At 52.8% G+C, this 12,207-nt stretch overlaps 1 protein-coding gene across 2 annotated transcripts in view; it reads right to left on the minus strand.

The window, feature by feature from the left end:
* Positions 1–447: 447 nt before the first annotated feature.
* The window catches only part of lrp8 (low density lipoprotein receptor-related protein 8, apolipoprotein e receptor), a 98,198-nt gene continuing 86,438 nt past the window's right edge, over positions 448–12,207 (minus strand). The window contains exons 11-18 of one of the 2 annotated variants that reach the window (XM_084692479.1): positions 10,768–10,995; positions 10,212–10,330; positions 9,322–9,461; positions 7,700–7,841; positions 6,149–6,301; positions 5,231–5,617; positions 1,978–2,046; positions 448–746 (exon numbers count right to left, since the gene is read on the minus strand). In XM_084692479.1, the coding sequence (XP_084548605.1) occupies positions 448–746; positions 1,978–2,046; positions 5,231–5,617; positions 6,149–6,301; positions 7,700–7,841; positions 9,322–9,461; positions 10,212–10,330; positions 10,768–10,995 (1,537 nt within the window). Of the gene's footprint in view, positions 747–1,977; positions 2,047–5,215; positions 5,618–6,148; positions 6,302–7,699; positions 7,842–9,321; positions 9,462–10,211; positions 10,331–10,767; positions 10,996–12,207 lie in introns of both variants that reach the window. The other variant, XM_084692480.1, reaches the window with a different exon arrangement.

The following is a 12,207-nucleotide window of genomic DNA, read 5'->3' on the forward strand; positions in this document are numbered from 1 at the left end:
AGCTAGGTTATCCTCCCTACTCGGAATAAAAAGATTGTCCTGTCCAATAAGGTGCTTGGGTTTGTTATAATTGGGAAGGGAGAACCAATCAGAGCTCAGAAGCTCCTGTCACATGGCCTTGAGGGGAGGGGATAAAGCTACATCTCAACTCTGCTCTTCCTTACAGAACAGAACCAGAACAGAACCAGAACAGAACCAGAACAGAACGGCAAATGACCCGTGAAAAACATGGAACATGGAACGATAGTGTGACGTATGGATGGAATGTTGGTACACAGCATTCTGTGTGTGTGTGTGTGTGCGCGCGTTCGATGATGACTCTGGTTTTCGATCGATGGTGGCGTGTGAAAGCGCACTCTACGTGGATGTGTTTAACCCTGTTCTGTACCCCAGTACGGGCTTACTCTGCGAGAGGACGCCCCGCCCCCACACCCCGCTTCCCTCCTCTCATTTGCCGCTTGAGAGCATCGGCGCCCCAGAGTACCAATGAGAGTGGCTGTCTGTCATCCCACCCCCCAGGGGCAGGGCGATGATTGGCTGGTGGGAGCCGCCACTCACAGCGGGGTACACGTGGCCGACCGCGTCGCTGCGGCCGATGTGGATCTCGTCGTCGTCGTCCTCGGTGGTCTTGCGGTAGACGGGGTTGTCGAAGTTCATGCTCTTTGTGTTCTTCCGGCGCCAGTTCCTCCACACCAAGTATCCTCCGGAGCATAGCACTGCGATCACCACTGTGGCAAGGATAGGAACTGCATGTGTTTAACACACAGCGACACACACACACACACACGACGGGAGCGTTAACACAGCCAGGGGACACGGAGCGGCGCTTCAACACACACACACACACACTCGTCTTCCCCCCTCCAATGGAAATGGAAAAACGCCCCACCCCAGGAGACACAAACATGCCCCCTGAAGATCAACACACACACACAGTTATTATGATTTTACACAGAGCATTCAAACAGGGGGTGACGTTCCTGAGAATAACATGGAGGGAGGAAGAGGGAGGGAAGGGAAAGTTGGGAAGGGAGGAGAGAAAGGAAAGGAAGGAGAGGGGGGAGAGAAAGGAAAGGGGGGAGAGGGGTAGGGAAAGAGAGAAGGGGGAGGGAGGGAGTGAAGGATAAAGGATGGAGGGCGGGCAGGCGGGGGGAGGTAAGCTGTGTCTGGCGAGGACTGGAGTTCCCATTCCTGATTTTCCTATCAGCTGGTGTGTGGAAGTCTCCCCATGGAAGTCCTGTCTAATTGCTCTTTTGTTGGAGGAGAGGGGGGGACGAGGGGGAGACAAAGGGGGGGGGGGGTAGAGACCCCTCTATGATTGGGCTCTAGCCCCCGCCATCACCAATTCTGCTGTAAACACCCCATTTAAGGAAAACAGGCTTTTGTGGGAACGAACATGCCTCTCCAAACGAGCACCGCTCCAACAATGTTGAAAGGAGGGGGGCGGGGGGGAGGCAGGATTAACAAATGGGATGCCTTTAATGAACCAGGACATGGGATCTCTCAATTATCCAGCCCAAGGTCGTTAACCCACTAAGCTGGTTTGCGGTCTAGTGAGACTCATCAGGCTGTGTGAGAGCTGAGGCACTTTTCAGGAAGGTTCTGCAGTCACCGTGTGCCTCTAATGGCTCAACAAAAAAAAAGTGACACACACACACACAAAAACACCCTCATAGACACAAACACACACACACACCCCAAAACACACACACACACCCCAAAACACACACACACACACACACCCCAAAACACACACACACACACCCCAAAACACACACACACACACACACACCCCAAAACACACACACACACCCCAAAACACACACACACCCCAAAACACACACACACACCCCAAAACACACACACACACACACCCCAAAACACACACACACACCCGCGTGCAGGGATAAACGAGACAGAAGCAGAGAGGAAGCTGAAGCAGTCAGGAGGTCAGGCGAGGCGAGGGACACTACTCACCTATGGGGATGACGATACCCAGAACAGCCACCGTGATATTGTTACCCAGCAGATAGTGTTCACTGCCGGCTGACACAGAGAGAGGGGGGGAAGGAGAGAGAGACAACAACATTGGACATATGAACAAAAACTATTGAGGTTTCTCATTGGTCCCGTCAACATACAGACCCCCTCCCCCCTCCACCCCCACCCCGATCCCCACCCCAGGTTGTCTGCATCTCCTGTTCATTCCCCAGTAATAAATCCTGACTCGGTCTCCTCCCATTAGGTGCGGCCGGCCATTAGCAGCACTGTGATGGGGTGTTGTCTGTGAGGATAACAGCAGCAGATCAGACCCTGAGCCTGGCATAGTGTCCCACAGATACCTAATGACCTGGCACGCAAAATGTACACAAAGAAATACGAAGTATATATACACACATGTATATACTGCATACACACACACACACATTTTCCTGTCAATCCGAAGTTGAGGAGTTCCCGACTCAGCAAAACGTGGAGTGAAAAAGAATCCTAAAGCATGAGTGACACCCCAATGAGCCCTGATACTCAAAAGGGGATTAAAACAATCTTACTAAAACCTTTTTTTATGAAAGGACAGGGCCTAAGGTTCTTAAGAGTTTAGGATGAACGTGTGTCGGGAGCAAGACAAGCTGAAAAGAGGGTCGTTTACGGCTTTTAAGAGGGTGCAGTTCGTGACTGGCTGGCTGACTGAGCAGGTGTTACTATGGCAGCTGCTTACTGACTGACTGACTGCGGTCGGGCTTTCATCTTTTTTAGCGCTGCGCACGCTCTTTCCTCCGCTCTGTTATAATGCGACGCACGCGGAACAGCTGATGTCGGCGAACCCGACGATGTGAACCAAGTCGGAACGACACCAGGGATCGTGGTTTGGAAACTGGAGCCTGTCCCAGTTTCCTCCGCCTACAACAGCGTGTTAGCGCAGCGGTGAGAAGGCTTTTCCAATTCTCTGAACATCACAACATGTTTTTGCTCGGCTCGTCAAGGGTTAGACACCGCTGTGTGACAATGCTCACCAAGGCAGCAACTTCCTCCCACATCTATCCAGACCTCCTTCCCTCTCCCCCTCCCCCCTCCCCCCTCCCCCTCTCCCCCTCTCCCTCTCTCTCTCTCTCTCTCTCTCTCTCTCTGTTTAAACTCTTTCGCCTCAAACCATAATCTCTCTCACCCTTCCTCTCCTTCTCTCTCACTGGACTGATTACTGGACGGGTGATCTCCTGCCCAGCACATTTATCATTCTCAGTGGTTTGACTCTTCTTATCTTCTCTCTAATGGACAAACCCCTCTCTCTCTGTGCTCACGATAAACAACAACATCGCTGCTTGAAGTCCAGAGGCCGTTCTACCCTGACTGACCTAACGAGGGCGCTGCAGCACCTGATGTGCTGTGGAGAAACGTGAACATGAACACACACACACATCTCTCACACACACACACTCACACACAGTCACACACACACGTCTCTCTCACACACACACACACACTCACACAAACACACACAGTCACACACACACACACACACACTCACACACACACGTCTCTCACACACACACACACACACACACACAAACACACACAGTCACACACACACACACTGTTGACAGTTAGTACTTGCTTAACTATGTTTTTATCCACTGAAAGCTTACAAAAACCCGATGAAAGCATTGTAAGCTGAAACATTGATTTTCACTAAATCGCTGGAAGACGAGTACAGTGACGTGTTTATCTATTCTTTACTGTCCACAACCAGATTCAGGTCTTCCCAGGAGACACACACACGCCTTTCATTGTTGCTCTTTTCTCTCTTTGTTAATCTCTAGATGGATCTGGCAACGCATTCAAAGAATGATTTGCTGTCATGGCAATGAAGCTTGATTGGAACAAAGGGGGAAGGGCAGACAGAGAGAGTCTGAGAGAGAGTGACAGAGATGAAGAGAGAGACAGAGAGAGACATAGAGAGAGTGAGGGAGAGAAAGAGGGAAAGTGAGAGAGAGAGTGAGGGATAGACAGAGAGAAAGAGAGAGAGAGAGAAAGAGGGAGAGAGAGAGTGAGGGAGAGAAAGAGGGAAAGTGAGAGAGAGAGTGAGGGATAGACAGAGAGAAAGAGAGAGAGAGAGAAAGAGGGAGAGAGAGAGTGAGGGAGAGAAAGAGGGAAAGTGAGAGAGAGAGTGAGGGATAGACAGAGAGAAAGAGAGAGAGAGAGAAAGAGGGAGAGAGAGAGTGAGGGAGAGAAAGAGGGAAAGTGAGAGAGAGAGTGAGGGAGAGACAGAGAGAAAGAGAGAGAGAAAGAGGGAGAGAGAGAGAGTGAGGGAGAGAAAGAGGGAGAGAGAGAAAGAGGGAGAGAGATGGAGAGAGAGACAGAGAGAGACCGACAGAGAGAGAGACAGACAGAGAGGGGGAGAGGGAGAGAGAGAGGGAAAGAGAGAGAGAGAAAAGCTGTCAGGAGGCAGGATGAGGGATGAGGGACGATGGCTCTTCTGTCGTGTGTTAGCGGAGACAGCAGTGCCACACCCCTCTCATGAGGTGAGGCAGCGTGTGTGTGTGTGTGCGTGGGTGTGTGCGGTGAATAATAGCACCATATACTGTAGAGAGTGGTGCAGTCTATCATTAGATACTCTGTCTGTCTCACACACCAGGGATGGAGAGGAGAGGGGGAGGAGAGGAGAGGGGGAGGGGAGGAGAGGGGGAGGAGAGGAGAGGGGGAGGAGAGGAGAGGGGGAGGAGAGGAGAGGGGGAGGGGAGGAGAGGGGGAGGAGAGGAGAGGGGGAGGAGAGGAGAGGGGGTGGAGAGGAGAGGAGAGGGGGAGGAGAGGAGAGGGGGAGGGGAGGAGAGGGGGAGGAGAAGAGAGGGGGAGGAGAGGAGAGGGGGAGGAGAGGAGAGGGGGAGGAGAGGAGAGGAGCCTTACATGGGGCAGTATGGTGACCCAGTAGTGCCCCTTCCCTGCTGTTTCCATGGCATATGGCAGTAGCAGAAATGATGGTCATGATATACACATATATAAATACACACTCGAGACACGCACGCACACACACACACAGTTCTGTAAATGAACACATTTCAGAGGAAAATTGAATATTATAATTCTCCGCAGCCTCTAATCCCAGTGCTCAAAAGTAGCATTTTATGCTGTCACAAACTGAAGACCAAGTTAACAAGCTGCTTTTTATCCTTGTGACGACCATTTTGGACTTGTTGTGTCTCCTTGCAGACATAGACACACACACGCTGTTTACCTCTGTGAGAAAGGTTGGAGTTCTCTCTCTGGATGCTGTTGGGGGCCAGGTTGGGGGTCAGGTTGGGGGCCAGGGGGCTGAGAGTGGAGGTTCTCCGGGGGCCGCTGCTGGTGGTGGAGGGTGGTGTCCTCCACTGGGGGGTGGTCCTGGGTGAAGCTGGCAGGGGCGACGTTGTGGAGGTGGTTGGCCGTGTGGTCGATGACTCTGGGGTGGTGCTGGAGGTTGTGGTGCTGGAGGTTGTGGAGGCGGTGGTAGTGGTGGTAGATGGAGCGGACGTGGTGGTCGTGGTGGAGGTCGGCGTTGAGGTGGTGCTGGGGAAGGTGGTGGTCCATGTGGTGGGCGTGGCTGAGGTGGTGGTCGTAACCACTGTGGTGGTCTTAGGCCTTACTGCTGGGAAGAACGTGAAGGAGACAGAGGTTGGAAAATCAAGATGCTCCGGTAACGCTGACAGCTTACATGCTCCTCCTGGTGAAGGCAAACGCCAGAACACACAGCTTACACCAACAGACATCGCATCTCAACAGAACACACAGCTTACACCAACAGACATCGCATCTCAACAGAACACACAGCTTACACCAACAGACATCGCATCTCAACAGAACACACAGCTTACACCAACAGACATCGCATCTCAACAAACATGGCGAGGCTTCAGGCTCCAGAGTGCCTCACGGCACTGACTGCACCACGGTCGCAGAAACAGACGTCTGGCTGAATACTCCATGTCGTATGAGCCGATTGACGATGTGTGTGTATGTGTGTTGGAACTGAGAGGAGATGATGGTTAGGGTTAGAGGGGCACAGAGGACACTGTACTCCTAGAAGGGGGACAAGGACGAGGGAGGGGTTACGTTGAAACAAGGGGGAGGAGGAGGACGAAGAGGAGGTAGCGAAGGAGGAAGGTACAGATATTACCCATGGCGCAGCGCCTCATGTCTGGGCCCAGCTCCATGTCATCAGGGCAGGCACAGGTGTACTTGGGGGAGTGGTCAGTGATCTGGGGCGCCTTCAGACACAGGTACTCACACCCTCCGTTTGGCAGACTTCCCAGGTTACACGCGTCCGGGGCTGACAGGAAATAGCGGAGACACGGGTTAGGGATGAGGCCGTCCACACAGACAGAAACACTACACGCTAGACGTTACACGGAAGCTAACTCCAGCTCGTGTTCCAGCCCTCAGCTACGGTGCGAACAAGGATTAAGCTGCACCTCAGCGGTCCTAACCGACTTAAGACAGAATGTTTGAAATGCTGGAGCTTCTCTGGGGGCTGACAGGGAACAGAGCGGTGTCGTTTCAAAGCCGAGAGGAGCCGAGCTTCTGTTTTGAAGATGGACTGGATGTGTGTGGTTCCGCTGTATAGGATGCTGCAAACGAAGCAGAGAAACTGCAAGAGCCTTCCACACGTCATAGCTGTACACACACACACGGTGCACCCTCTGGTGTGTGTGTGTGTGTGTGTACACCTGGTGGGTAGATGGAAATATCTACTGTACTGCACAAACTTGACTTCAAAGTTCAGCTCACTAAAGGTGTGTGTGTGGGGGGGGGGGTGTAGGCACAAAGTCTGGAAAGAGAAAAGAAGAATCTCTTTCTGAAAAATGTGTAATATGAAAGTAGCAGAGCGAAACGTTATCTCTGAAAATGATCACAAAAACGGAACAGTTTGAATGGAACAGTGGAAGAGTAATGAGGTGTTCATTGACGATTCTCTCATTACTGGTTACAGTTAACAGCTGTGAACTGTGGGACAGAAGAGGAGACACAGGAAGACAAGGACTGAGATAAAGAGAGAGAGACAGATAGAGAGAGAGCGAGAAGGAGAGAGACGAAGAGAGAGACAGAGAGAGAAAGTGAAACTCCTGAAATACATTCTGCAGCGGTAGAAGAACTATAATGAATATTTCAACCAGAGGCAAGAGATGAGAGCACAGAGAGAGAGAGAGAGAGAGAGAGAGAGAGAGAGAGAGAGAGAGAGAGAGAGAGAGAGAGAGAGAGAGAGAGAGAGAGAGAGAGAGAGAGAGAGAGAGAGAGAGAGAGAGAGAGAGAGAGAGAGAGAGAGAGAGAGAGAGAGAGAGAGAGAGAGAGAGAGAGAGAGAGAGAGAGAGAGAGAGAGAGAGCAAAAGTTCCCCTGCTCTTTTTGGCATTTTGGAGACAACATGTTTAATTCTTTGATTTATCTTTCAGCAGAACCGCTGATTTATTAATGAGGGAGTTCAATTAGCTCCTCTACTGGCACACACACTATGAGCAGACAAAGGACAACACACACACACACACACACACACAGAGAGATGTATATAGTATGAGTATTGACAGACAGCCAATTTATTCCTGGCAACAACAAAAAAAGAAAGAAAAGATAAGCCAAAAAGAAGCAGGTTTGCTGCTAGCAGTGAGTGTGTGCTGTGTGTGTGTTCACGTGTGTGTGTTCACGTGTGTGTGTTCCCGTGTGTGTGTGTGAGACCTTTGGGCTGTCTGAGCTCGTGGAACACCACCACGTCCAGAGGGTTGTTGAGGTGCTCGGCCAGCCGGGACACGTCCTGACCAGTCAGACGGTTGGCGCTGTAGATGGCTTCATCCTCCAGGTCCGTCCAGTACACCTGGTCCTGACAGGGAGAGAGGGGCAGCGTGGGATACGGTCAGTCCTCCAAGCATGCTAACTCCAGGATGTTCTCTGGTTGCTCCACTTGCAGACAGACACACAGGCGGGATACTTGGCAACCTGTTGGCATCATTTTTGTCCCTCCCTCCTTCCCTCCCTCACTCCCTCCCTCTGCCTGAGGTCAGCCAACCACAAAGGAGCTCTTCCCCTCATCTCTGCCTGGGCTTTATCTCTACTTCTCTATTCGCCATCCCTCCCTCCCCTTCTGCCTTAATCCTCCTCTCCTCCAGCCAGCCTCCCATCTCTCCCTCTCCCTCCTCCTGTCCTCCAGCCAGTCCTCTTCTGGATCCAGGAGACAGTTAGGAGGACAGGACCATTCCAATTACATGAGACGAATACTCATATGATAAACGTTAAGCTAACTTCCCTTCCCCTCCCTCTCTCTCTCCCTCTCTCCTCTATCCCCCCCCTCTCTCTCTCTGTCACTGTTACCTCTCTGGTATCGAGGCTGTATCAGATCCAACACTGCAGCCACATATCCTGTCTGGGTTTATCTCTAGGATCAAGGAGAGTCTCATGTCTGGGTGCTAAGCCCTGGAGACAGCGCGGCCCAGGCTGTTAAAACAACTCGCCCTTCACTTCCACACTTAACACCGTGCCCGGCTAAACCCAACTAACCTTAACGCTTACATCAGCTGTCCACCTGGGAAAACGGATGAAAGTTCCACTAACCAGTGAATCAGGCTGGGAATATGTGAGAGCATTGATTATTTAATGGTTTTGGGTCCTTTGAATGGATGGTTTGTAGGACCCAGTAGGACAAACACACAGCAGGACTCACATTCAGTCCTTCACCGATGGCTTAAAGCCATGTGGAAGTTTGTGGTCTACGACAAACATAAAGCCTACACCCTCCACAGCTTGTCACTCTGCCAAACTGTTCTACACTTTTACATCCTGTTCATATCTCTCTCTGTCCCCCGTTTGTCTGCCATTCCCCCAGGCCATGAGACGGCACTGGAGCTAAACTCAAATCACTGTTTCCTGTTTTGCTGTTCAGTCACAGGACCCCAGGGAGACCTGAGAAGGTGTGTGTGTGTGTGTCGGGGGTCTACAACAGTGATGTATGGCCCCCACGTTCTGACCCCCCCCCCACTCTGGGCTGGTGCTCGATGACTCCGTAAAGGCTTTTTAATTTGGTGGGTGTCCTGGTAAACCCAGCTGCAGGCGATTAATCTACAGGCCTGCGCTCCTGGGCTACTGCCGGCCCAGTGGAGATCTGGACACACACACCACCGATGATGGATTTCCCCTTTCATACATTCCACATATCCCATCTTGGTTTGACCACCACCACCCCACCTCCCCCTCTCCCTCCCTCTCTCCTCCCCCTCTCCCTCTCTCCTCCCCCTCTCCCTCTCTCTCTTACTGATCCCCAGACATCCTCCCTCTCCCTGTGACCCTCCCCCCCTCCCCCTGCGTACCTGGAACACGGTGAGGGCGAAGGGGTGCCCCAGGTAGTCCTGGGAGGACAGCAGCACTTTGCGGTTGTCTCCGTTCAGGTCGATACTCGACAGCAGGTGGAGCTTCGAGTCCACCCAGTACAGACGCCTGTTAGACAAGTCTGAGGGAGGGAGGGAGGGTGAGGGAGGGGGGGAGAGAGGGTGAGGGAGGGAGAGAGGGTGAGGGAGGTAGGAAGGGAGGGAGGGGGAAGGAGGGAGAGTGAGAGAGAGAGAGAGAGAGAGGGAGGCAGAAGGAGAGAGGAAGAGAAAGAAAAGGAGGTCAAACAGGAAAGGTCTCTGCTGAGTGTTATGTGATGTGGTTCAGTAGCACATCAATCATGTTGGACTCGACACCCAGGCACATGTGTCAGGAAAACGCAATCGCCCTCAGAACAGAACATCGCTGGTTCTATTCCCTGACTGGGAATACTGCCTACGCATCAAGTGCAAATCACTCCGAAATTCCCACGCCACATCAGTAGAAACCACATAGTGGACTATACTGCAATGGTACGAGGTAATAGATGACTTGTCTAAGTTAATGTGTATGTCAGGATATATCTAGGGGCCAAAAGGACATAGGGAAACTACAGTACATCAATTCACTACATCCAAATGTTACATATTATTATTACACTTACTACTCCCCCCCCACCCCTCATCTTCACAGCCAATGAGGTGGTGAGGTGTGTTAAAACTCAAAACTCTCCTCCTTCTCCCCTCCCTCCTTTCCCCTCCCCTCCCCCTCCTCCCCCCACCCCTCCTCCCCCTCCCCTCCTGACCCCACCCCTCCTCCCCTCCTCCCCTCCTGACCCCTCTCCTCCTCCCCTCCCCCCTCCTCCCCCTTCCTCCCCCTCCTCCTCCTCTCTTACCCAGGGTGATTCCATTGGGCCACTCGATCCTCTGTGACACCAGAACCTGGCGGTCCACTCCGTTCATGCCTGCCTTCTCTATCTTGGCCTGTGAGCCCCAATCTGACCAGTACATGAACCTGTAAGGAGGGAGGGAGAGAGAGAGAGAGAGAGAGACTAGGGTTAGGGTGGACCTCACTCAAGAGGCTGATGAAAGCAGATACTGTAAGTAAGAGTCAGGAGAGAAACTCGGCTTGGAGGGAGAGAGAAGAGAAGCGTGCTGGGAGAACCAGCCAGAGCCTGCATGTGTGACCCTCCCTCTCTCCGCCCCTCCCCTCTCCCTCTCTCCCCCCCCCCGCCCCTCGTCTCCCCCCCCCCGCCCCGCCCCCCCCCACCCCTCCCCTCCCAGACAGGAAGTCTATGGCACGGTGGGGACTCATTTGCATGAGTTTCATGCTCGTCTACATCTGTAATGTTGTGGAACGAGCCCCGAGGGGGAAGAGGAGGTCGGGGGGGCATGAAGCTGTAAGCAGTCACCTCCCCCCTTCCTCCTCCCCCCCAGCCCCCCCCCTCTCACCCCTGGCGGGGGTCCACGGCGATGGCCCGTGGCTCGCTCAGCTCCGTGGCAACGAGGACCCGCCTCTTCTTGCCGTCTCCAGTGGAGACGGAGATGGTCTTGTCTCCAGAGTCGGTCCAGTAGATGTTCTTGTGGACCCAGTCCACCGCCAGGCCCTCAGGAGACTGCAGCGACGAGTCGATCAGGGTCACCTGCTGCCACGCCTCGCTGGCCTTGTTGATGTATGCACTGGAGGAGGAGATGAGGAGAGGAGGAGGAGGAGAGGAGGAGGAGATGAGGAAGAGGAGAAGGAGAGGAGAAGGAGAGAAGGAGGAGGAGAGGAGGAGATGAGTAGGAGGAGGAGAGGAGGAGGAGGAGATGAGTAGGAGGAGGAGAGGAGGAGGAGGAGATGAGGAGGAGGAGGAGGAGATGCATTGTATCAATTCATGTTCCTGGCACACTTCACTGGAGTAGGAATTAAGAGGGGGAAACAGGTGTGTTGAACAACAGAACGTGGAGACAGACTTGGGAAAGAGTGTGAGAGAGAGAGAGAGAGAGAGAGAGAGAGCGAGAGAGAGACAGACAGAGACGGAGAGAGAGGGGGGGTGAGAGGAAAACGAGGGGAGCATATTGTGTCTAATTGGCTATGTTATTGTTTGTCTGAGACGTCTTAATCACAGCTAGAGGTTGGCTCCACATCGACCCGCATCTCTCTAATTGCTGTTAATTAGCGGTGGAACAGGAGAGGAGGGTTTAGTTCTCGCGCCCATCTCCTCCCCACAGGAAGAGAGAGGGGAGGAGGGGGAGAGAGGAGGAGATAAGGAGGAAGGGGAGTGTATGTGTGTGTGTGTGTGTGTGTGTGTGTGTGTCTGTGTGTTTGTGTGTATGCATGTGTGTGTGTGTGTGTGTGTGTGTGTGTTTGTGTGTATGCATGTGTGTGTGTGTGTGTGTGTCTGTGTGTATGCATGTGTGTGTGTGTGTGTGTGTGTGTCTGTGTGTTTGTGTGTATGCATGTGTGTGTGTCTGTGTGTTTGTGTGTATGCATGTGTGTGTGTGTGCGTGTATGCATGTGTGTGTGTGTGTGTGTGTTTAGATGTGACTGAGAGGTGATTTAGAGAGTGTGCTTCCTCTCTCCAGCGTTGGCACCCTGGGGTAGGCACAAGATGAGTAATGAGAGTGATTCTTCAGCCAGGGAAATGAGAAACAACATATGGAGATGATTGAACACCACGCCCACTGCCTGGCAACAATCGTCAGGGTGACACCAGCAGAGACAGGGATGCTGGTGGGTGTGGTTTTATTTAGGCGTGAAGGACAACAAGCTCCGCCCTCCACAGTGACATGAAGCAGCATCCAGGTGTGAGTGTCAGAGAGCCAGACAGTGTTACAGGTGGAGGGGAGGAGAGGGGAGGAGAGGGGAGGAGAGGGGAGGAGAGGGGAGGAGAGGGGAGGAGAGGGGGG

This window comes from Hypomesus nipponensis, chromosome 26 (genome assembly GCF_054491055.1).
Source record: "Hypomesus nipponensis isolate SF chromosome 26, ASM5449105v1, whole genome shotgun sequence".
NCBI lineage: Eukaryota > Metazoa > Chordata > Actinopteri > Osmeriformes > Osmeridae > Hypomesus > Hypomesus nipponensis.